Source organism: Haemaphysalis longicornis, unplaced genomic scaffold (assembly GCF_048455015.1).
Source record: "Haemaphysalis longicornis isolate Haplotype H1 unplaced genomic scaffold, Haemaphysalis longicornis Haplotype H1 scaffold_19, whole genome shotgun sequence".
NCBI lineage: Eukaryota > Metazoa > Arthropoda > Arachnida > Ixodida > Ixodidae > Haemaphysalis > Haemaphysalis longicornis.
In genome coordinates this window covers 2,684,984-2,710,894 of record NW_027526288.1, presented here as the reverse complement: position 1 = coordinate 2,710,894, position 25,911 = coordinate 2,684,984, and the positions used below count along the sequence as shown (strand labels likewise).

The 25,911-nt window shown below is 48.1% G+C and overlaps 2 protein-coding genes across 4 annotated transcripts in view; both read right to left on the bottom strand.

Moving 5' to 3' along the window:
- Window positions 1-2,229: 2,229 nt before the first annotated feature.
- On the bottom strand, window positions 2,230-3,369 carry LOC144166807 (beta-1,3-galactosyltransferase 5-like). The gene has a single exon (XM_077696299.1). It carries the CDS (start codon window positions 3,241-3,243, stop codon window positions 2,230-2,232), a length of 1,014 nt encoding a protein of 337 aa, XP_077552425.1. The 5' UTR covers window positions 3,244-3,369.
- A 14,390-nt stretch (window positions 3,370-17,759) lies between these two features.
- The window catches only part of LOC144166772 (phosphoribosyl pyrophosphate synthase-associated protein 2), a 31,386-nt gene continuing 23,234 nt past the window's right edge, over window positions 17,760-25,911 (bottom strand). For 2 of the 3 annotated variants that reach the window (XM_077696257.1, XM_077696259.1), the window contains 2 exons: window positions 20,983-21,172; window positions 17,760-19,261 (listed from right to left, as the gene is read on the bottom strand). In XM_077696257.1, coding sequence (XP_077552383.1) covers window positions 21,014-21,172 — 159 coding nt within the window. In that variant the 3' untranslated portion in view covers window positions 17,760-19,261; window positions 20,983-21,013. The remainder of the gene's footprint in view (window positions 19,262-20,982; window positions 21,173-25,911) is intronic. The other variant, XM_077696258.1, reaches the window with a different exon arrangement.

The window sequence follows — 25,911 nt, the reverse complement described above, 5'->3', positions numbered from 1 at the left end:
TTTCTACAGAGTGCCGGGCCGGATTCGCTCGCTTGGACACCACGCCGGAATGACGCCGGCTGATCGTGGAGATTGTTGCGAACCGGGGTACCGTACGTGGTCGAAATTGACCGTGTTTGATGTCGTGCTGGGGCAGTCATGACGACGAAGTTTAAGGAGAAGAAAACTTTATGTACAAGTATTTACATCTCGATATCAGAAAACAGGCAGTGCGCTCCTGCGCGCGAGAGGTTAAATAGGCACGTTGGGTCCGTTCCCTTCCACCCTTTTTCTCGGCCGACGTCAGGACGCACCAATCACAAAATTCATGGCGCTGATAGTAGCGCCCCCACGCACACGCACACACCGAGAGAGAATTTTCTTTCTTGCACAGGGAAGTTTACAGTTGCTTCCGCTGGGGCAATCCACCTGAGGTCGGAGCCCTCTTCGTCCTTTCGATGTCGAAGCTCCGGGAAGACGTCTGTGGGGTGGCTCGTTGAACACATCTCTAGCGTCGTCGAACGCACCACAAAAGGGCATGACAATGATGCGCAGGCACGCCCCCGAAGCTTGCCATTCGGGGCGCCAAGCTATGCTATTGTCAGCACCGCCGATGGCCGGTTGGCGCCAAAGGGGCCACGAGGTCGCTGAAAGGGATGTTGTCCAGTGGCAGCATAGTTCAACGCGGCGTCATCATGGACACACCGGGCCGTCGAACGTTGATGAGGGAAGGCACGCGGACGACGGCAGGCTTTTTTGCTCGACCCGAGAAATATCTAAGACGGGTTCCACAACAAGAACAAGGACCGACGACAGGCAAACATCGATGATGATAATGATGATGATTGTAGGTTATATTGCCAGACTGACTTTTCTTTTCTAAGACGTTTATTTGCTCAAGCAATCACACTATGTCAACATCTGCAAACAAGGCACGACCAATCGCTGGCACATCCTATGGGACTGTGCAGCCATACAAAACGACGTCAGCTTCACAGAATACCCCGCAGATCTCCAAATCGCCATCGCCTCAACCAACAAGTCGGATCAAGAGTGGGCGATCCAGCAGGTTCTCAAGGCGCTCGAAAGTCACGGACTCCGCAAAGGGGTCCCTGTCGAGTAGGGCTGCCCAAGAGGATGCAACGCACGGCCACGTTGAGGTCGGCCCGTCAACCGGGCTATACCTACTGCAGGATTTACTCAATAAAGTCCTTTCCATCCATCCATCCATCCCTTTAGAAGGGTCATGAAGAAAACTACAATTTTGTTCAACTTGAAAGAACTAGCCTTTGCTAACTTCCTCAGCTCCACTTCACCCATGATAAACCTTTTCTGACAAAAAATGAAAGAAAATTTGAACAACTTTCAAATTTGGCACTACAGAAACGTAATATGGGAAAGCGCTAAAAGCATAGTTTTCATAGGGTTAAGTACCCGTCAGCATTAGAGTGGTGCGATGACATGAAACTACAATCGCCCAGACCTGTGTCTTGGTGGTGGCTTAGATCGGCGGCAGCCAACTGCACAAGAAAAATTATATGACGTCATAGAAACATCACGGGAAAGTGGCTGGGGTATCGCCACTGCGTCGCCTGCTTTCTTCAATATCTCGATTATCTGTGTGAAGTTCGCGATAAATGGGTAGCATTGTTATTAGGGCAAAGCACTCTTGTTATTCACCCAAACTTGTATTCCGTCTTCACGGGATCTTTGCGCTTGCTTAGGATGTTCGCCTCCTAAATATGCTATGCTCAATCGTCACCCACTCACTCCGTTCCTATCTTTGTAACTTCTGTACTATCTGTGACAATTGTGCGTCATCAAAATGTGAGTAGTGGATAATAACCTTCCGTTAGACACTTCAACGGAAGGCCTCACAAGTTCAGTCCTCATTCATCACACCTTTATTTACACAACTGAAGCAGTTTTCGTGATAAAACGTCAGCAAAACTCACTTTATGCATCATAGTACGTAACGCGACAGGAAAACAAAATTCAGCATGAATTTTGTGCAGCTTCAGCTCTTTCTCAGTGCACTTATATTTACACTCAATTCACGCACACTTTTGCTTTCTATTCTTGGCAACGAAAACATGGTGTCATATTTTTGTTCTGCTTTAAAACCAGGGCTATGTCTTTACACAAGCTGTGAACTGTGATGTTCAAAGCCAACTACCAACCGTTTCAGAGCCCCCTTTTTTTCTGATAAACCAACTTGTTCAGACAGACGTCGTTCTGGAAAACAGCCCTCTAAGAAGGAAAGGAAGTCACCTTTCGTGTGTGAAAGCCAACTGTCCACTTGAAGTCACTGTTTACAGTCCGGTTAATACGTATTACGCGGTCCCAAAGCTTGTCGCTCGTTCTGTGAAGTCTGTTCGGTGGTCCAGTATGAATGAACAAAGTGGTATTGGTCATTCTGTTCGCGTTACTCCCACCCCAGAAACCTAAATAGGGGCCGATGTCAACTAAGCTTATGTTTGCATATTCCGCCAGCATGCCCGTCACGTACACATCATCAACCCAAAACGGGGAAACATGGTCGGACGCATCACAGAGCGTTGACAGCACATCAGGTTTCATCATGAAGGCAGCGCCTGCGCAGTAGTCGGGGTATTTGTCGCGCGAATACGTTTTCTCGCTTACGTACCACTTGTATCGCCGGTTCCTGGAAGGCTTGACGTTTTCGAAAACAAGGCAATGAATTCCGTTCAGCTTCCCCGCGTCGCTGCTGGCGTACGCGGACAAAGCGAATACGTTGACAACTACGTCGTCATCTATTTTGACGATCATCAAGTCTGAGTCGAGGAGGCAGTTGTCCAACACCCATTCAGCTCCTCTGATAAATTTTTTCGGTAGGTTCTGGTAGCTGTCTGCAAAGTTTAGGATTACGGTGTCTCCCTCACGGACAGCTTCTTCTTGGATTTTACGGGTCTCGTTCTGGTCGGCCACTGTACCCACAAAGAAGACGATGGTGGATCGAAGAAGGGAGGCAATGTGGGGGGCACCAATGGTCCGGCGAAGCCAGTTGCGTTTTTTCACGTTGTTTGGAGCCGTGTGAACGAAGTATAGAAATCTTAGGCCACGTTTTTGGCAGTCTCCCAGCGCTTTCCATCCTGGAAGTTTAGCTTGCGGAGACTTTTTTCTTGCATCTGTGTGGTCATTGCGTCGTTCCTCGCACAAGAGTGTCCAGGAAAGAGCTAGCAGAAAAGTGGTGAAGGTAAGATAGACCACCTTTTTTAAAGTAATCCTTGAAAGTGCCGCCATTGCGGAAACCAGCTTTCACTGGTAATCCGTGTCGTTGTGGCGCTCCCGCTTCTCAGAAATTCTCGCTTGAACTAACACCATCAGGATTGTACTGCAAGCACGGTGTGTGGAACAGCCACGCCACACGAAAATTAGTCCGTTCACCTGCATGGTAAAAAAACGGCATTTTTAGGCGTATTGTCAACTGCTTTTCTCCTACGCCATGAATGTTTGTTTCCTGGCAGGTACACTACCTACTTGGGGCCATGCCAGCAATGTGCGCTTCCACTACTTAGCAAGGTACATGTCATTAGAAAAAAAAACTCAAAAGGGTTAATTAAATGAAGTTGAAATACGACAGGCTCGTTACCAACTTACAATACATACCGTAATATTGAACGTTTAAAAAGAGGAGAGCAGGTATATCGGCAAAACTGTCTAACGATAATGTTCATAAACCTTAGAGCAGCTATTGACATCTGGTCTTCCATTAATTTTACGTGTGCGTAAGGCGAAGCTACCCACGCTCCACGTGTCTTCGAAGCGTGAGGCGTTCCATAGCGCGAGGCTCTTCACGAATGCGACATCGCCGCTCACGTGCCAACTGAGTGAAAGAAAACAAAAAAAAACTCGCTGTGCTACCGGGGTCGGCCATGTCTACGCTCAGACCGCACTCTGTCCTCGTCTCAAACCCTTCCGTGCCTAGTTTATTTTCCAACCGCAATCTAGTACCCCTGAAGACACGGACGGTCAAGTGATGGAACAAGACGGCAGCAATTCTGATAATGACGGCCCCTGGAAGATCTGGACTCGAGTCAAGCCAAATCGGAAGACTGCAATAACTCGCCTAGACAGGGTAAGTAGGCCCCGAGCACTTTTCTTGTTGAGACCACTCACAAAAATCAGTGTGCGCGATATACCTAAAAATGCCCTCGCACATCTGTTAGGCACTCTTGCCCCCACCCCCGAAATGGCTGAACTCGCTACGCACCGCTACGACATCGCTGCAAACTGCATTCAGATTACCTTATATGACCAGGAGCACGCAAACCGCCTCCTTGCAACTACGAGTCTCTCCTTCCAGGCCAATAACCGTTTGGTCAACCTTCCCATAGAGGTCAGACACTCCCCAAATCGTGCCAACACTTCCCGTGGAGTAATCACAGTGGAACCTGAAGATTCAAATGAAACAATTTTGAATTGGATCCGCTGCGAGCAAGTGGATGTCTTGGCGGCGCAACGAATAGGCAAAACAAATCGAGCAGTCCTGACTTTCGACTCCCCTACGATACCACACGTGGTAAAATATTACATGGCTATAGTTAAAGTGTCGCCTTACCAGCCAAAGCGAATGGTCTGCTTCGCATGCCACAGCATCGGGCACATGGCGAAGTACTGCCCCCACCAACCGGTGTGTCGCAAATGTGGACGCGGTCATGCTGAAGCTGAGCCATGCGAGCGCACACTTTATTGTGTGGCTTGTAAAAAAGATGGTCATCTGGCGGTGGACCCCACGTGTCCTGCCCGCACTGCCTCCCCACCTCGTTCCTATTCCAAAGTGCAAGATGGAGTATCCTGGGCGGATCGTGTACGTCCTCACGGCACCTCGAGCACCAGCACTGCCGATGGAGTGCCTCCCCCAGCTAGCGCTACAGCTGGTCCCCCACCTTCACTTTCGCCAACAGGTGATTCGATTCTGCAAACCGTACTAACCCAGCTTGATAGCCTTCGTTCTGAACTCCATCTGCTTCGTGAAGAGAATGCGCAGCTCAAGGCTGAAATTGCAGCATACCGCCAAGGGTCCCATACCGTGCCCGTCCAAACAGCTCCCTCTAGCACAACAGCGCCAGCAACATCAGCTATCGGTACTCAACCCCCCACAACTGTATCCCCGACTACACATGCGAAGTCGGCCCTCCGTAACCCCCTGCCCCCGATGCCGAAGCAACGGAAGAGCCGTAGTACTAGCGTCAAGCGTACCGCTACCTCGCAACGGGGTACTGAAACGAACGATATTATGCAAGTGCTGAAATTCATTCGCGCAGACATACAGCAAGAACGTCGCGCTCGGTTGGCTGATATGGACAAGCTCCGGACATTCACACAACAGTATGCTCAGCAAACTACGGCTATGATGAACTTTTCAAGTCGAGTAGCGCAAATTCTGCCTGTTCTAATCCTTCTTCAAGAAACCAGATCCATGCCAAAAATTAGAGGCTACACAACTTATTCGGAACCGTCAATAACTCACCAAGGCAAAGTCTCATCTCCCACCCAACCATCAGTGGTGGAACAAGCGGCTGTCTTAGTGCGGTCAGACCTTGGTTGCTGCAAGGTGTCCGTCCCGGGCCAATGCTCCAAGGATCACGAAGTGGTCATAGTGCAAGTGCGCCTACCTGATGGGAAACCACTACTCGCGGCGTCTGTGTATTACCGCCCAGTCACCGGCTCTCAGAAATCTGTTAACTATAATTGGTTACGCCACCTTGTCTTGCAGTATCCCCACACCCCAATTGTCATCGGCGGGGACTTTAATGCGAAAAGCACTACGTGGGGATACGACTCTACGGATGGTAGAGGCTCGTGCCTTGAGACGGCGATTGACGATTGCGGTCTCTCTCTTCTAAATGACCCTACGTTAGCCACCCGTGTGGGTCTTCATCGACGGCAGAAAAACACTTCGCCTGACCTAACCATTGCCACTACAGGAGTGATTCGCACGTGGAGCCCCTATACCACCACTTGGGGTAGTGATCATTATCCTATTCTTCTCACTCTCCGAGGCAAGCGCTTCCGCACTCGACAATATCTTTCGCACATTGATTGGCAAACCTTTCGAACCGCCCTCCGTATCCCTCAGAATGCAACCTTACCGCAGTTCACTGCTGCCATACACTCTGCGAAAGCACACGCTACAGAGGAAATCTTATGTGACTCTGCAACACCCGCACTGGACGCTCATCTTACCAACCTGTGGAAGCGCGTGCAAACCCTCACTACTCGCTATCTAACCAACGGCAAACGTCACCGAGACCTGATTCGTATTCGTCGTCAGTACCAAATCATCCGACAATACCAGCGCTCCCTTTCCAACGAGCATTGGCATAGTCTCTGTGCTAAGCTCGGTAAAGAACGAGGCCTTTCCAGGCTGTGGAGCACGTTTCGGAGCTTGTCGGGCAAGCGCAAGGGAAAACCTACTCTATTCGCTTCCCTCACTCTCCGGGACCCACCAGCGGACGTAGAACATCGCCTGATAACGACTTTTTTCCCGCGTGCCTCACTCAGTCCCCACCCTCCGCTGCCGACCATAATGGTTTCAGACGGGGATAGAAATCTCGATGCCCCATTCACCATGGGGGAGTTACAAGCGGCTCTTCACCAGGGCAAACCACATTCTGCACCTGGTCATGATGGCGTGACATGGCAGCAGCTGCGTAACTTGGACGAGTCTGCACACTCAGTACTGCTAAACATAATTAACACTTACTGGGCCTCTGGTGACGTTCCGAACGAACTCAAACTGACACTGGTTCACCCGATACCGAAGCCAAACAAAGACCCTTCTGTGCTGACTAATCTCCGGCCTATTTCTCTTACACCCACCATCTGTAAACTTATTGAGCGCCTGATCAACAACCGCCTTCAGTATTATTTGGAATATGTACGCCCGTGGTTCCATCCGTCCCAGACTGGCTTCCGTCCTCACCTTGGTACTCACGATTGCCTTTGGCTACTGCGACGCGTTCTGAACCATACGTCACGAGCTGGTAATCCAGATTATGTCCTCACTTTCGACGTGCGAAAAGCCTTTCACAATGTTAGTCAGGCAGCGATCCTTGAAGAGCTCGCTATAGCCTTTCCAAGCCAAAGGACCCAAAACTAGATCAGGAATTTTTTTAGAAAATCGACTGATTCGGCTCCACAGCACGCATCCAGGATGGAGCCCCAGGACCTTTTATCTAGATAGGGGCGTTCCACAGGGCTCTGTCCTTGGACCCGTACTTTTCAATTTGGCCATGGCACGCGTCGCCCGCAACCTAGAACGGGACACTGCAGCTCGTTTTGCCATCTATGCCGACGACCTCACAGTATGGGTTGAGGCCGCCGACTACGACTGCACGGAGGACATGGCAACAGAATTGCAGGCGGCGGTGAACAGCCTTTCCACTACTCTTCCAACTCTCGGCCTTGAGTTAGCACCCGAGAAGACCGAATTTCTCCTGGTCCACGGTCTGCACCAGCCACCCACTAGTATGCATCATACAATTTACATCAGCGACACACCCATTTCCTCCCACTGTGGTCATATTCGCTTGCTCGGCATCCCCCTCGCCAGCCACAACAGCGCTCGACAGTGGATAAGTCAACTGCGGAAAAATTGGAAGCCAATGCTCCCCTTAATCTCTCGTCTCTCAAACAAATTTGGCGGTGCTCACCAATCGGCGTGCCTCACGCTCTGTCGGGCGGTAGCGGTCGGTCGTCTCACTTATGGCGCTCCGGCCTACAGCCTATCCCCGACTCATAAGAAACATTTAGCGGTCCTTTATCGGGCCATGCTCCGCACCATCACTGGACTTCCCAGGCATACCCGCATCGATGCTCTCGAACGGGCTGCTCCTATGCCTCCCATGGAAGAGCTTCTCGCGGAAACTCTCGGACAACATGACCTTAGGCGGACATTAACGCCACAGGGGGCAGCACTCTCCGCCTGGGACCTGCGAATTCTTCCGACGCTTGCCTCGGCCTCACCACCGCCACCCCCTTGGTCACTCCCGCCTGTCACAGTGGCCCATCAGCGAACTGGTATCCCCCGTACCCGACCAGTTGCCCGTGAGAAAGCCCTTCAGCGTGTCCTTGCGGCAAAATTGCCAGATGAAGTGGACATTTACACGGACGCCAGCCTTTCGCCTTCCCATATGGGTCTGGCCTGGCGCTGCCCAGCTCGGCCGGACTTGGATGGCTCTGTCATTCGGCCAGGATACCACTTGTCTCCCTTGGAAGCAGAACTTCAGAGCATCCTCTGCGCATTGGATCACCTGACCTACAATATTGCAACGCCGCCCCCTCCACATTTTCGGATCCTCACGGACTCTCATCAGGCACTTCAAGAACTCCGCAAGCCCTTCAGTGATCACCCAACTGTTCACGAAATCCAACACGTGATCGCCATTTTGGCTCGCAATGGGACCACTGCACGATTGGCATGGGTGCCGGGTCACACGGACTCGGATGGGGGCAACCAGGCTGCACACGATGCAGCAAGGGAGTGTCTCACTAGTACCCCTCCCCTGGACGACGACGCGTCGCGCCCCTCTCCTCACCTTCGCCTACAACTTGACCGCGCACGCCATGCTCGGAAAGTACGCCTTGCGTCCGTTACTCCCGCTGGCTACCTGGCTCTGGCTCCTCCGATGCCTCGCTCTGCGGAAATCTTCATCAACAAAACTATTGCTAACGCAGCCCTCACACCCCACATCATGAGAAAATGGATTCACCCGGCAAAATCCCCACCTCCTTACTGCCCCTACTGTCAAACGTTAGTGTTCGCCACCCTCAACCACTTAATCTGGCACTGCGCCGCATTTTCTTTGTACCGCCCAATACTCGTCAACGCTTTGCCACGTGATTCCTCTCAAGACGAGCCCCCCTTCGAAGACGCTAATTTTCTCTCAGCCCTCGGTGTGTTCGGCCTAGAGAGTGGTCTCTCGAGATTAGTGTAAACCGGGGCCTACCCCGGTCGTAAAAGTTGACTTGACTGCACTCACATGATCCCAGTAACCCTAGCCTGGCTCTGCTGACGGCAGTGATGTCTTCTAAATCGTTTAAGGACCCACCATTTGTGCTACTCGGCTACTCCTCCCTGCCTCTTACCCCTCCTCCCTTATTATGGCCGCATGGCCTTCCCTTCGAAATAAAGGATTACAACAACAACAACCGCAATCCGGCGCTGGCGCGTACGTGCGCGTGCCGACTAAGGCCCTAGAAACTGCCGACTAAGAAACATACAGGGACCTTACGTGCCGACTTTCCACCGGGTAGCGGGAACGGGGAATCCTCACACAGGTCTAGTTTCTTCCGGCACCTACGTGTGGCGGTAGCCATTCACGCGAATATATACAAAACGAGAAACACAAGGAAACAAATGTGCGCCTGTACCTTATTGCACACTGACAACCCCATTCACGCGAATATATACAAAACGAGAAACACAAGGAAACAAATGTGCGCCTGTACCTTATTGCACGCTGACAACCCCATACTCGCTAAGACGCGCGCTACATCTGTGTCGCATAGCGACAGCCCCCTCGCACCTGCAGCCATCGCACCCATGCGATCCAAGTTCGCCCTCCGCAATTTTTATGATACCTTCGTGGCAAGTAATAGATTCGTGCATTGCAAAATAAAAGTGGTTGGAGGTTATGCCAGGGTGTGCAGTGGACGCGTAGAGGCTAATTATGATGACAATGTTTTCGAACTTCACACGAACCTCTGTGTTCTGCCTAGCTATAGAACACTATTCTGCGGCGGCGTGATCAGGTACTCTCAGTGGGCCTTTCTAACTCATCGCCTGAATAGCTGTGCCGTACAGATGAAAACCAGACAACTGTAAGTATTGGATATCTCTAGAAGTTTCACTCTTATATGTGCCCAACGTTTCCGTTTAATGACAAATATAACATCGCGTGAATGAACAAAAACAAGGTATACTTCTGTGTCCGAACGAGAGCATTGACTCTGCGTTCTTGCTAACCGGCTATGCTATATTAGACACAGCCTTAAGTCTGGACATCCCGCTTCGATACCTGACAACTTAGTGGCTCTACTGACAACCGTCCTCGCTAAAACGCTCAGACGATCATGGGCAGTGCTCAAGCCCTAACCAACCAAACTCAGCAGACAATCACTGCACTGAGCGTGTACTTACTAAGCGACAAAAGATGATAAAAATAGATTGTTCCATATAGCCAAAGAAAGTGTGCTCACAGAGAGTATTGGTTGCTGCCAGTGGTATTTTCGGACTTGCTTTGCTGAACTCAAACATCCACCTACGTTAGAACTGCGCCGACAGTGTCTGAGTAGCATAAATGTGTCACCATAAACCGACCTGCTTCAACCCTTGTGTCAAAATGTATACTCGCGATAGTTGCAATGCAAAGGTCAGCACGGGGACGAACTTTTAGGTTCAACTATTTCAACTAATGGTACCCTAAACACGTGTGCGCTCTGGATTTCATTGTCTATAGACGTTGTTAATAGGCTCGTAAAGCGTCCATTAAACCTGCATCGCCGTTCCTCTTTATGATAGGAAGCCTCGGTTACTCGCTATCACACGGGTATTTTAATGTGCTTTTAGCGAGTCCTTCCGGCAACCATCAAACATCACACCGGGTTCGACGAGCCTCTTAAATTGTGGTGAAATGGCGTACATTTTTGTTATAAATTTCTTTATATACGAAGAATAGATTCCTAGCGTTGAAGTTGACAGAAGTCACGCTAAGTACATTTGCAAATCAGAAAGTTCGAGATATTTTTCTGCTTCTCACTTTCTTAGGTTTTATCAGCCTTCTAAGTAAAGATGTCTTTGTAACAGATATGGGAGTGTGTTGAGCACCTTTGACATTCCAAACTAAAAAACCCACAGAAGCAGCAATATCTGCTTGTTGTGTGTTCGTAAGCACGTAAGATCTCATGCGGGCTTGAAATATTGCTACCGCCCATTAGAGATAACTGTTCAGCTAGCTGCTTCAGTGGCCGCGACGCCAATGCATTGCAGTACTGAGCAACGGGTTTGATTCCGCTCGCACCGGCAGGTGAAAAAACGCCCGTGTTTGTAGAGCGGAGTGCTGATAAAGATCCCTAGATGGTCCCGCATAATCCGTACATTTCCGCTACACAGCGCTTCGGAGCAAACGGGACCTAGGAACACACCCTTACAAAACGTAGAATCAAGCTGGGGGAACGTTTTCGAGTGTAGAGAGAGAACGAGAAAGGTCTTAAAGACCTTATTTGAGGTCAGGCTAAAAAGTATTGGTGTTATTCCGCCAGAAGAACCACGTACGGCCAGCTGGCCAATGAGAGATGCAACCACGGGTTAGGGAAAACTTTCGGCATTTCTGGGGCTGGCACCCAGTCCACTCACGCTTAATACCACGACTCTACCTCTAGCCCTTTCGGCCCTGGTGGTGTCAATTGACGCCATTCCCAAAAAGTTGCTCTAGCCAAAAGAGAACGAAACCAAAATTGCTAGTTTTAACTTTTCTGGGGAATTGTTCTTCGATGATGCCTATTGCAATAGAAATCCCTCTTGTTTCAGTTTAGTGGAGCTTGACTCTACAAAGAAAAATAAGTTCTAGTGAAGAGGGAATTACGACATTGAGGCGAAAAAATGGCGGTCCGAGTTTTATTCCCAAGCTTGTAAATGTATAAATAAGTGCACTACGAAGCTCATTTTTTGTGTGTAGGTTCAGTGAGTCATAGGTTTATGAAAATATGCAAAAGTGATGTCGTTGCTCAACATAAGATTTTTAATTGCCAGATGTCCTAATTAATTGCCTCATTAATAAATTACCTAATATTTGCACTTAGAGCTCTATTTTTTCTTTGTGGACTTATGGGACCCTAAAACTTAGGGAAACACGCAGAAAATATTGTTTTCCTTGAAATAAAAAATTACGCCCACCTCCCCTCGCGGGAACCCTGGTGTGATGCGACGCTGAGGGGGGTTCTAGCGCAAGCGGAGAGCAACCGTCGACCGAAAGGCCGCCGGAGAGCGGCACACCGGTTATATGCGCAGCGCGCCCGATGGAGAGGAGACCGCGGAGAGAGAGAGTACTGCACATGCGCAGCACCGCGCGCAGCGCCGCCCACCGGCGGAGTGAGAGCGCGCTGGGCCGCACACCCGCAGATGTTGAGAGAGTGTTCGCTCTCACCTGGGCACGCGCCGGCGCCAGTGCGTCTGCCGCGGCTATGACGCAAAATAATCGAACGCAATCCACTTTAATCCAATCCAAATCCAAGCCAAGCCAAGCCAATCGAATACAATCCAATGCCCCTCGCGAGAGATTGTTCGCTATCGGAGAGGAGAGGGGGTGAGCGGAGGAGAGTGCGGACGCCGACGACGACGGACGCACGCACGAAAGACAGGGCCGCCGACAAGAGATGCTCTCAGCGTTGCATCTAAAAGACCAGGGCTGGATGGGCTGGAGTACTGAGGCTGAGCAGCGTGCTCATTTAGCAATAGCCCAAAATTAAGGAGCCTTTTGAGCGAACTAGTTGATGGTTCTGGGTCCGGGCTTCTGCATATCTGAAAACGGATTGGCGCTTCTGCGACATGGGTGTTAATATCCGCGAATTCTGATTCATTGATTGCAGGGTTTAACGCGCCGACGCAACGCACGCAATGACGCGCGCCGTTCTGGAGAGCTCCGGAGTAATTTTGACCGCTTGAGGATCTTTAACGTGCGCCGTAATCGCGTACAAACGGGTGTTTTCGCTTTTCGCCTCCATGAGAAAAGCGGCCGCCGCGCCCGGGAATCGCACCCGCGTCCCCGCGCTCAGCAGTTCAACGCCTTAGCCACTGCAACTGAACCACCGCGGCCAGTCACCCACCTGAAATGCAGCCCTACAGCTACATAGAAAGGCTGGACAGCGTTCTTAGGAACTTGGCAGTTAAAGAAAAATTTACCCTCGTCTGGGATGTATCTATAACCCATAAAGCACACCTGTCAATCACCTCTGGCACCTGTCATCACCACTGAAGAATATATACTCTAAAAGCTACTTAAATGCACGACTGAAGCTTAGCAAGCTCTACATTTAATCCCGGATATTCCGAACCCGACATCAATTGTTATTTTATACACTTGAACCTCGTTGTAACGAACACTGATATAGCGAATTATCGCGATACAGTTGAACCTCGTTGCAAGAGACCCTTTTACAAAGACGCCTGGTTATAAGAGACATTTGAATGCAACCGGTTTGGTTGGTTTTTCTGTGTTCACCCTGTTAGCAACACTGCATACAAGAGACCTTGGTTACAAGAGACGTATGTTTCCCAGATCCTTTGAGTGTCTCTTGTAAAGAGGTTTTACTGTAGCAAACTAAATTGGAACTTTGGTTGGTAACGGTTTATTTCAGTGACACTTATTAACGAAACCGAAACCGCAACAGCTGGACCCAATATCGGCTGTAACAAAGAAATATTTTGTTCCCCTGTGGCTCAGAACTCGAAAGCTAGCATGGACACTGTGGAAAACTTCATCCTACTGAGTGCTGAGAAAAGCCACCAGACGAAGACCCCATTATTCTTCAAATAAATAAGAACGCCGGCCTGTGTTGTGAAACAAACTTTTTTCTGTCGTAATTTCACGCTCTCATGTACTGGTCCATCTAGTTTGAAATTGCAGGAGACAGGTAAGGATTCCCTCGTTTATAGGGTGTTTGAAGCCAAGAATAATGCATTTTTGTATCGAGGACGTTTGCGCAAGCCAGATTGTCTATTTGTTAGAGTCGATTTTTACCTCCACTGTTACAAAGAATATCGGATATAACAAACTTATTTACTGCCCCAAAATGCTTCATTACAAGGTTCAACTGGGCATTGAACTGTCCACGCATTCCTTCAGAAATTCTTATAGAAAAGTGTAGCACTTTTTCACGTGTGTATCAAACTGTAATTACTTTAGTAATGAGAGTTTGATACACAGATACACACTAAACTAACTTCTTATTGATCAATAACCTCCGGACAGCACAGCGGTTTGAGATAGGTGGCAAGGCAGTGGAAGTGGTAAGCGAATATACCTACTTAGGCCAAGTTGGGACGCCGGATCCCAACCATGAGGCAGAGATAATTAGAAGGACAAGAATGGGGTGGAGTGCATACGGCAGACATTCCCAGATAATGAATGGCAGCTGTCCCCGAAGAAAGTTATGACAGCTGCATCCTACGGGACTCACCTACGGGGCAGAAACTTGGAGGCTCACTGAGAGGGTTCAACTACAACTCAGCGGGCAATGGAAGGTGTAACATTAAGGGACAAGAAGAGAGCGGAGCGGGTCAGGGAACAAACGCACGTTAAGGACATATTAGTAGAAATTAAGAAGAAATGGACGTGGGCAGGGCATGTAAGGCGAAGGCAAGATAACCGTTGTTCATTGAGGGTAACAGAGTGGATCCCTAGAGAAGGCAAGCGTAGCAGGGGGTGGCAGAAAGTTAGATGGGCAGATGAGATCAAGAAGTTTGCGGGGATATATTGGTCACAGTAAGCACAGGACCGGGTTAGATTAATGGGAGAGGCCTTTGCCCTGCAGTGGGCGTAGATAGGCTAGGCTGGTGATGATGATGATGATCAAATTCTCATTCACCGTCCCATTCTATACATCGAATGCCGCGCTGCAAGTGGCCCTGCAAGTGCACTTCTCCTAATGGAGTTGTGGGCAATAATGACGAGTTCTTGCGCGTCGCGTCGCTTGGGTGGCTTTCAATACTTAATAAGAAACTCCATGCCTTCAACACCTGCTTGATGCGCTAGCATGGGGATAGCCTCACGACAACGAGAACACAAGGTGCAATTGGATGCGAAAGGGGAAGAGGAAGGGGAATGCGACGGGAGGTGTGACCCAGCGGTGGCTCTGCTGGCACGGAGACCAGTACGGCGTGGTGCATGTTTGTTTTGTTTGTGGCTCCGTGTATTCAGAGCGATTGTCATTCGGATCCAGAATTCGGATTTAGCTATTAAGGCGGACTACATTAGACGGGTGAAAGCCAGCGAAAAGTAGTCGCCGGTTGCAGAGAAATTAGAAATTCGAAATTCCCCGCAGCACGTTTGAGGATGACACTGCGCTGCAAGCTCATGCAGCGAAGGCAGCGCAGCCCGGGCAATTCTGGAGCGTGTCCTGTGCGTGTTCCTGCAGCTGGTTTCTCAAAATGGCTTTGTTGCAGCTCCAGACGACAGGTGTTCGGACGCAGAAAACGACGGCAATGAGTGCTTCGAGAGTGAATTAGAGAACTGTCCGTCTTCCCATGCAACATTCCAGATGCCCCAACAGCACGCAAGTTCGCAAGCGTTGAGGACGATGTGCAGGCTGTGACGGATCGCAACGATGCAGCGATCTCGGCATGGATCGACCTCTATTAGCCACCCTGACGATGTTCCCAACCGCATACAGCAGCCGAGCTTGAGTCAGCAATCAGCGTAATTCGCGGCCGCGGTGGTGCAGTGGACGGTGCCGGGCTTTCTCCTTTTAATGATGTTAGTAAGCTTGAAGACAGTTTGGCGAACTACGTAGCACAGCAGATAAAGGAAGCGAAGCTCACAGACTACTTCTGTGTTAGAGTGCGGTGGTTGTCGCGCTGTTTTTCGTATTTTCGGTGCTTGGAGGAACAAACCGGGAAGCTACGACATGTTGCGATATCGAAAATCCGTCGGCGATGTGCAGAGTTTTCAGATAAGCTTCAGATTCACATAGTTTGTATTTCGAATTATCTATATATCGAACTCCTTTGCAATCACCTTGGAGTTCGACAAATCCGGGATGCACTGTATGAATACAGAGCCTGCAATGCTAAGTGCTTTCTTTCAAGGTGGAGATCAACAGAGCTGTTGAAGTAAAGAGCCATGTACAGTACCATGGGCCCAACAATGACCACAAATATCAAAGATGACCTTTGTGGGACTGCCTGGGCAAGCAAGCATTGTTTATCGCTAACTTCCGTGCAATTGCACTGCTCTGCCCTGTTAGTTTGGAAACGCACAGAACCTGTGTAGATGTGCCATCAGAAAATTTAACCGAATCATAACGCAGAACCTCAAAACAGGCAGAAGGTAGAAGCATTAAAGGGGCACTGACACAAAAATTTTGCATCTTGTTTTTTTTGTTGTTATAAGTAGCTAGTGACCTACTTATAACCTGTAGAAACCTCATTTGCTTCAGCGTGCGACGGTTGTTTAATTAGAGGCATTTTCAATGCGGCCAGTCGCAGTTTCGGTTTCAGCGAGTGCCGCGAAACAATGGATTTTATAGATTTTGTGTGAACAAAGCTGACCACGTGACCGTCGGAGGGATATCAGAGCAGAGCCGCCGTAGCACTGTCGAATCCGCATCGACGGCAGTTTCTGCGAATGCCCCCGCGTACTGATCTCGTGAGGCGCTTAATTAAAAAGCGACCGCGGATGTGACGCAGGCGCTGCGAGTGCAAATGCTACCGCGGCTAAAGAACGACGCGCGACGCTCGAGACGGTGGGTGGCAAGACGCGCGCTGGGAGCAGCCGGCCGGTCTGCCTACAGGTCCGCCTACTTCGGCTTAGCACTGCGGCGGATATTCGAGTGCCGCTCTCGTAAGCGGTGCAAATGACAATTTTTAATGCAACCCGCCATCGCATCATTAACTCCTTTCTCATGTAAGCCACCATGGTCGGGACTTGGGGACAATTTCGTGCAGCGGTAACTATCACTTGAGCTACCTGCGCCGGCCTGGGCCACTTCGCGGCCGTGGCCGCCGTCTGCAGAGCGACCGTGCGGCTAGCTCAGTGGGCTTTTCGTGCCTCCGGCGCGTTTTCGCATCCAATGGTAATAAACAGTAATAGAAACAGAGTGCCTGGAACCGCTGTAGAACTTTGGTCGCGGCCAGCTGCCCGATGAGCTGACGAAATCACGGCGCCTCCGCCGCCAACGATCGGGTCGTTCGTTCTCGAGAGCAGAAGCTGCGGCCCTCCGATTGGAGCGGCGAGCCGGGCGAGCCGGCGAAAAACGCCGGCAGTGCGGAAGCGGCAAACACAAACTCGTGACGTTGTTTATTTACACAAAATCCTCGGGTTGTCGATTGCGCATGGTCCTCTGCTGGCTGCTCGGTTGCGTTTCGCACACTTTAAAATTGATTTTAAATATGTTCTAGGCTGTATTCGCCGCTGATATTTTGCAAATGATGTATATGTGTTCCCACCAATCTATCTCCGAAGTTATCTCGCCTTCAAAATTTTGTGTCAGTGCCCCTTTAACACCGAGAGTAATTGCCATGTTGACCGAATATTTTGCAGCCATCCATTTGACTGCAGTTTTACGGTGCACACATGCATATGGCCCACTTCACTCTTTCAAATCCATCTAATTAAGTATCCCATTGACACTGTGCATCCAATTAGCATCGTGCAAACTGCAAAGCAGTTTTTAAATGCCACGCCTACCATTTTGTGAAATTGCTGCTACCTTCTATGCAGCACAAAAGCAGCACCCTGATTGTGCTGCCAAGTAGCCACAACTCTCAGGTTGACACCACAATCTTCTGTGCTTTGTCCAATACAGTCTTCAAACACATGATTTCGTTATGTGATTCACCACAACAAATCATAACTATTTGCAGGTCACATTCAATATAAAGTGCTAACAACAAGGGGGTAATGAGCTGTCAAGTCATAAGAAGCTTCAGTGACCAGTGCTTTTCACCTAAATTTGCATCAGTCACTTATTATTAATGGAATATTCTGATGGAACAAAAGGCACCAATTTTGCCCATAAATGCTGAAACAACCAGATTAACAAATTGTAATTTGTTTATTCACCAAAATAAGGTTTCCCAACACGGTGTCACAGGTAGCCACAACTGTTTGAACTGAAACTATCTACACAAGGACGAAAAAATGACTACTATATCAGTGGTACATTCGGTTACTAATTACTGCCAAAAGGAAATACAAAATACAAAAACAATAAAGCACACAATCAAGTAACTCGAAGCAGAACGCAGTCACACTTGACAGACACAACGTCCCACATTATACTGGATAAAGATGACTGAGACACAAGAAGATGAAACACTCGCCAATAAAAAGAAAAATGGGCGACAATACTTCGAAACTAACTCCTACGGTGCAGAATAAAATGCTTTCTTTATAAGAAGTGAACAGGATTAAACTTCATACTATAGTGTTCAAAAGTAGCCTACATAAAAAATTCGATACAAAGCTGTATGCCTACTTGCAGAAATGCACATGGCTCCATGCACAAAATAGCATGAGTACGAGTGAAAGTATTTTTTAAAACGAAAATTTTAAGGCAAGAGCACATGTAAGCCACCCTACCTATGACAGGACATGTGTGTAAACGTACATAACGCAGAAATAAAAGCTCTCGAATTAAGTACTTTTCATTACAAGGATGATTGCTTGAGCAGAAACAAATAAATGCATGGTACAGAATCTACAATATTCCAGAGAATCTAGGCAACACAGTGTATAAGGTTTGCACCAACATATTTCTCGAAGCCTTCCAAAGAAGATAATATGGAATTGGCTGCAGTACGCCAACAAATTGTGCAAAATTCTTAACGTTGACACCGATACTTCACTCAAACCGGACGATTCAGAATTACAGTTAAAATTAATTGCGAGGCAATAGCTCAAAGAATGCCTCGAGTGCCGCACTTCACGTCAGGCACTATAATATTCACTGGTTAGTTTATAACCAACGCTGAACAATAACTCGACCAATATTGCAACATGCCTGGCTATACTTCAAGGCTGTCTGTTGCCCATTAACTTATGTACGCATAGCCATTTGTAACAGTAGTGATGCAACGAAAACACATTATTTCTATCAAAAAACGTAATGGCACGGTCAAGCTTATGCGACCGTAATCAAATATTTCGGCGTTTGACCTTGTAGGTACCAAGCATGAAACTATGCATCTGCAAATTAAAAAGACAAAGGACATGGTAACATTATTTTAAACGTTGAACATTTCAATATTCGAATATCATAGCACTTATTTTGTGGAAAGTGAGACCAGGTGCCTGACAAAGATGCCCGTCATAGCTGCCAGTAAAAAGGAGAAAAGAAAACTGACAATTTTCCTCGTGGTAGCTACACAGCTCACACCAAACTCGTGTATGGAAAAAGTGCACCTCGAAAAACGACATACAATAAAAAACAGCAAATCTTGCTTCAGGGTGGAAAGGGACATTGGAATCTGTGGTTTTCCTGGTAGTTAGACGGCGCCAAAGGACGCACACCCGTTGGGAGAACAGGGGCAGGAAATCTGAAAAAGATGTTAGCATACAGCAAGTCAGGGGCTGGTTAGCAGGCTCCTTATTCATAAATTCGGAATGTTACGAGGTTAGCACTGAGGTAATTATCAGGGGTGAGTAAACGATCAAAAATGTTGAAATAAACAATTCAGCTTTAAGTTCAAACAACACTATTCAGAAGCATTAAACACTTTCAAAATATCTGAAAAATTGAAAACGTATAAGGACAGTTGTTTCAATGAACTTGATGCATAAAATTATGCTTCGTTAAACAGGCCATTATCAAAAAATACAGCTTTACTTAATTTTGAAGAGTCAGTCTTTGGTAAATCGCTCAGCTGTATTCCAACCACAAAACAGGTTGTTTATAGCCGAAAAATTGCAAGAAATACTGAAGAACTTTCAAGCTTCCTACAACCAGGCTGTAATATGGGCAGAGGAGACATGATATGGACCAGCACCAAAACCACCGTTATCAGCGTGTTAACCCTCCATTACCATTGAAGTGATAATGATCAGATTCTGCAACGTCATGAAGAAGTCGCCAGAAATCGGCCTGGGAGTCGCCGCTGCTTGACCTGTTTTCCTCGATATCTCCTAAGCTTGTTCGAAGTTCGTGATATGATTCGTGTTAAGTGTTATCTAGATGCATAAGTCTTTTTAACAAAGCAAACTTGTATTTCGTCTTCCCAGCCCCTTAAACACGTGAAAAATATAGTTTTTACAACAAAGCTGAGCTAAATGAGCACCGTGTGCATCACACTTTGGCCGCCTGTAATTGACTGCCACAAACATGCACTGGCTTCCCCCAGTAGCACTGGCAGGCTTTCCCACAACGCATTGGTAACGCATGGTGAATCAGCAAGAGGAAAGTGCCTGTGAAGCACCGCTGATAAGTTTTGATGCGTAGCATTCTTTGCCAAGTACCCTCCAAGCCAGGACCGTGTAACACCATGCATTTCCACAATAATGCAGATATCGCGGAAGTTCCACCTGTAATCACTATAACGGCGTAGATGGATATAATTTGTTGGACAGGATTTAGAAAAAACAAAAAACTTGGCTAAAAAAAAAAAAAACTCACCCTCAAGACAGGTGGCATAACGGTGCTACACATTAGTAGATAATTCTCTAAATTTCTGCAGAATTTTTTTGGAATTTGGCCAACTCCACTTCCGCATTTTTCTTTTCCTTGCCAAATAATATGGTCCCACGTAAGCTGCTCCAGCCAACCCATTTTAGGTAAAAAGGCCTACCTCGAGGTAGGCCTTTTTCGGGATAGTTCGGGAGACCCCAGTTTTTGTGACCGAAGTATGCGCAAGGTTGTTTTTTAATTTGTCATGTTCTTGCGCTCCTGCATAGTTCACAGGAAATCGATGAATTTCTCCAACTTTATTCCCTTAGACCCTTATATAAAGGTTTCTTGACAAAAAGGTGTTGACACTGCAGAACTGCGAAACCAGTTTGTAGTTTTTCTGGCTTAATAATTACTGTAGTGACGACAGAACAACCATGTGGGAAAAAGTAGATGATGTCATACATTAGGCGCAATCTTTTTCCAAAGTGTGCACGTTGCTGCCATGGACCTGTCGCTTCAGTGGTATGATACGCAGCATGAACTGTTGTCGTTCTTACTTGTACACAAGTACAGTGAAACTGATATTCTCGTTGAGCAGAGATGCAACAGCGTTTGGAAGCAGCAGCGGCAGCAGCTAGGGAGAGGCTCACGTACCCACCCCTTGCACCCTCTGTGTTCCTCGTCTTTAGTCCTCGAGGGTAACGTTGCGGAAGAGGTAGGACATGGACTCCTTGTGGTGGATGCGGCGGATGGCCTCCGAGAGCAGCACGCTGATGTCCACCGTCTTGATCTTGTGGCACTGCATCTTCTGCACCTCGTGCGGCACCGTGTTCGTCACCACCACCTGCGAGGCATCATCATAATCATCATCATCACCAGCCAACTACAGGGCAACTACACCCACTGCAGGGCAAAGGCCTCTCCCATGGATCTCCAATTATCTCGGTCCTGTGCTAACTGCGACCAATTTATACAGGCAAACTTCCTGATCTCATCTGCCCATCTAACTTTCTGCCGCCATCTGCCACGCTTGCCATCTCTAGGGATCCACTCTGTTACCCTTAATGACCAACGGTTATCTTGCCTCTGCAACACACGCCCTGACCACGCACATTTATTTTTAATTTCTACTAATATGTCCTTAACACGCGTTTGTTCCCTGACCCACTCCGCTCTCTTCTTGTCCCTTATCGTTACACCTATCATCTTCCATTCCATTGCTCGCTGAGTCGTCCTCAATTTAAGTGGAACCTCTTAGTGAGCCCCCAAGTTTCTGGCCCGTAGTTGAGTGCCGGTAAGATGCAGCTGTCATACACTTTCTTCTTCAGGGACAATGGTAGGCTGCCATTCATTATTTGAGAATGCCTGCCGAATGCACTCCACCCCATTCTTGTCCTTCTAATTATCTCGCCCTCATGGTTGGGATCCGGGGTCACAACTTGGCCTAAGTAGATATATTCGCTTGCCACTTCCACTGCCTCACCACCTATCTCAAACCACTGTGCTCTCCCAATGTTAACGATCATTACTTTTGTTTTCTGCATTTTAGTTTACAAGCCCACGGTTCTACTCTGTTTGTCCAGTGCGGTAATCATGCTTTGTAATTCGTCCCGCGAGTTATTTAGCAAGGCAATGTCATCAGCAAATCTGAGGTTCCTGAGGTATTCTCTATTAGCCCTTACGCCCACCTGTTCCCAATGATGAGACTAATGCCACTCAAGCCATCATAGCCCAAAAACGAGAAATGCACAAAACAGCCTTTCTTGTACACCAGTTCAACTTGGAACTGGAAGTATTTGCGCTCGGAAGCAATAGACTGTAGAGCCGACTGAAATTTGCCAGTTTGAGTCACTTGTAACTTGAAGAAAACAACTGCACCAAAGTTCTTTGTCCAGTCATTCTTATAAACTCTGCACTCGACATTTACGCTTGTGTGTGGAGCATCTACAGTGCTACAACTCGAAAATAGCTCTGAAATATTTAAAGTTAGCATTTATTGTCTGGTTTATAATCACAGTTGAGGACCATTGTATCAGCTCAGACATTCAAACATGTAGAGCATTCACACAACTTAATGTATTGTTATGAAGCCACTAAATGCTTTCAGTGGAATACGTGTTTTGAAACTGTTCACGCCATGAGTGCACCAACAATTACACAGAAAAAACTAAAAGGAGCACAGGACTACCGTAAATTTTTTAACAAGAGTCCCCCTGTAGGCAAGTCGAGATCACCCCGCAAGTGTGGGAGGGGGTGCTATTTCGGAACACCGAAATTAAAGATGGCGGTAACAAAGACCCCCGCCAGGGAAGAATAACTGAATGCCCACAGACCGAACATTTCACCAAATAATGTTCGTCGTCACTCTCAAAACTGTCAAAATAGTCCCCTGAGTCAATCCCGAAGAAAAGTTGTATAGGAATGCATGGTTGGACTGACACCGCCAAAAGAGAAACAAGAAATGACGTGTAGAGATCAGGATATCGGGCTGCTAACCAGGATTGCGTTGGGTTGGATTATAGACTGGCCATGGCACACCACTGTTGCCTGGGTGCCTTCCTGGAAATTTGACATTAGCAGTGGATTTAGGGAGGCCCTTACAAGGGTGGCCACGCTTGTTCAGAGTTTTCTGTAATACTTCATTGTTACAGCACTTCCCACAGTGCTTAAAAGTTTATTTTTTCTTCATTTATATTTTTTGTAGATGCTACAATTGTGGCAACTTTTTAAGCTATACTGCGCGATGCTGTACTTCAATGTTTTTCAAACACACGCACGTGCACACATGCATCTATTTACAGTCTACGCTCGTTACAGTGGATAGGGCAACAACGGACTTCTGGTTACGTTACAGCAGACAATTTCTGTTGGTTTGTTTGGGCCCCATCATTTTAAGTAGAGTCCACTCCGCTCATAACAGACCCTATCAGCTACAACAGACTAAGTTTTAAGTAAAAGTTGCTTTCCCTGAATGTTGATAGCGGAATTGCAAAGTGCCGGAACCCGATATGCTTTTTCTGTGTTTATTTTGGCGAGGAAACTGTCTGGACAACTGCTGGCGCAGAAGGGGTCATTGGCGTAGTCAAGCCAAGCCAGTGCCACTAGCTTTTCTTTTTTTCTTCTTCTTTCTTTTTTTCTTTTTTTTTTTTGTGGAACTAGCAGCCTCTGCTGATTCCACTGTCGGATAAACTAAGCATAATTAGCACTGTCGAACTTGTCGATACTTCTGGCAATGTCAGCCCGTTTTTCGCCATATGTAAGCAAACGGTCTGCTCGACTGTCAAGAATGAGGCCGCTGCCGAAAAACGAGACTACGATGAGATTGAAGAAGAGAGCCTTTGAATACGCCAAGTGGTGCACCCGGAGGTCGAGTCTGCCCTCTCCAAAGCCTTTTATGTAAAATAAAGAACTCAGCTTCAGTGAAGTTCGTTATTTATTATTCCCATGCATACATCATTCCCGTTCTGTTCGATGAAAAGGTAGTAAGAAATGCCACAAGCAGGGGGACGGTGCCCATCGATTGTGTGCAATCTGTTGTTGCCACGCACAGTACAACTGGCCTAACCTTCGATTTCACAGCTGTCCTTCATCAGACAATTTTGTATCAGCTGTTTTGCTGACCAGACTAAGATGATTAAAAATGCGGAGGCTGCCTTGGGGGAACGTCAGGCAGTGATCTGAATAGTTTGATGAACGGTTTCATGTAAACCTGCCTCGTCACGAAGGATTTGAAGAGAGCCTGGCTGATTCTGGCAGCCTTAACTGATTATTACAGCTGGTTAGTAATTGCTACTAGTTATATTTTTACTTTATTTGCTCAGTTTAGTGTGCGTCTCTATGCAGTCGACCGAACGTGCTAGGCCTTTTCCATGTGCCAGTGCTAAGCTTCGAAAATGGTGTTAGGCAATTCTTTTTCCCGCGTGAATGCTGTGCCAGGGGTGAGACAGCCCAAACAGATTTGGGAGCAGTTTTCGGAGCAGCAAAATTTTGATTTTGGAGCAGAAGAATCTTGATTTGGAGCAGTTAGGGTCATTTAATACATTGTCTTGTGAGCTTAAAAAATCATTATTTCAGCAATTTGCAGGGTCAAGTGCACGTTTCAATCAGTTTTGAATGCACAGAACACTCAAACAGCCTTACCTGAAAGGGTTTTTAAGAATATCACAAAGTACTAACTGCACTACCTTTTCCTAACTGGTGATATTGTGTTGCGCCTGCACGCAACACTGACAACAAAACTGCCGTTAACATTAGAGAGTTTTAGCAGTCCGTCTGTTCTGTTGGTTACTTCGTTATCGGGTTGACCGGACCGGTCTGCGCCTGCGCGCGTGGAAGGGCGAGGAGGCGCGGGCAACTAATCCCCCTACGGCTACGAATGCCCAAGTGCCCAGACGAGTCCCGGTGAGCACGGTAACTACAGTTAAACCTCGTTATAACGAAATTGAAGGGGCGCCGCGATTTGCTCGCTATAGCCAATATTTCGTTATAGCCGTAGCCGACATTTACTGCAAATATTGTGCATTGTAGTTACCTAAAACAAAAAGCGGGCGAAATAGCATCTTGCTGCACGGCGATAGTCAGTAAAATAAACACATTCCGGAGGTAAAAAGGAAAAGTCACGAACCTACTTTATTGCAGTTCAAAACTCGTATTTCAAACAGACTTGGCTACGAAGAAGTCCGTAATTCCTAATGCGAGCGATGGCTCCCTCAGCTGCGGCGCTACGTTCACGCCATCTTCGCCGCCCTCGTGCGCGCCGAAGTAGCGACGCAGCGCGTCCACCGCATCTAGTGCCTCCGACGCCGTCCTTAGCGCTTCTTTTCAAGCCATGTGCAACAGCGCTGACGATGGACTCTCGGTTGCTCACGATGGTAGACAGCGTACTCGTCCACACGTCAAAGTCTCTTGCCACCTTACCACGGAGTGCACCTAATTACCTTCCTTCGCGCCCGATGCGACGGCTTTTGCCGTCTTCTGTTCAAGCGTTATAGTCTTTCGCTTTCGCTCCCCGCCTGTCGCACTCGCGTTGTTGGAATCACGCCGGCAGTACGATAAAAGATAAGGCTGAAGACTGCCAAAACCCACGCACACACAACTACGCAGCGACGTCGGCGATACGAACAGGGGAGGAGGAGGGGGGTGGGGGGGAGAGGAAGGAGTCTAGGTGGTGTTGCGCAACCGCGCGCGCCGTGTGCATTGGGGTTCTCGGGCTCACCGCGGATAGTCCGCGGATTCCCCGAAGCCCTAGGGATACGTGGGAAAATGGAACGTCGGACTGCTTCTCGGGGAGCCCGCGGTGAGCCCGACACTGTAAATCGAAGGGCCCCATTGTCTGCATGCCGTGCGCAGCGAGAGGAGGGTGGGGGCTTCGCGGGCGCAGCGTCCGCATGGCGCGCCAGCCAGCTTCGCGCGCGTGGCGGGAGTTTTGAACTGCTAATACAGTTGCCGCGTCACGCACTGTCTCAAATCCGCGTTGCGCACTGTTGTAAAATTAGCTCAAAATTTGATTTCTCAACGAAATTTGTTCGTTATATCCCGTAACGGGGAAATTTTACCTCGTTAAAACGAGGTTTTAAATACATT

Bases quoted from the DNA above. Each gene is read 5' to 3' on its own strand.
- LOC144166807 (XM_077696299.1), bottom strand. From the start codon at position 3,243: ATGGCGGCACTTTCAAGGATTACTTTAAAAAAGGTGGTCTATCTTACC.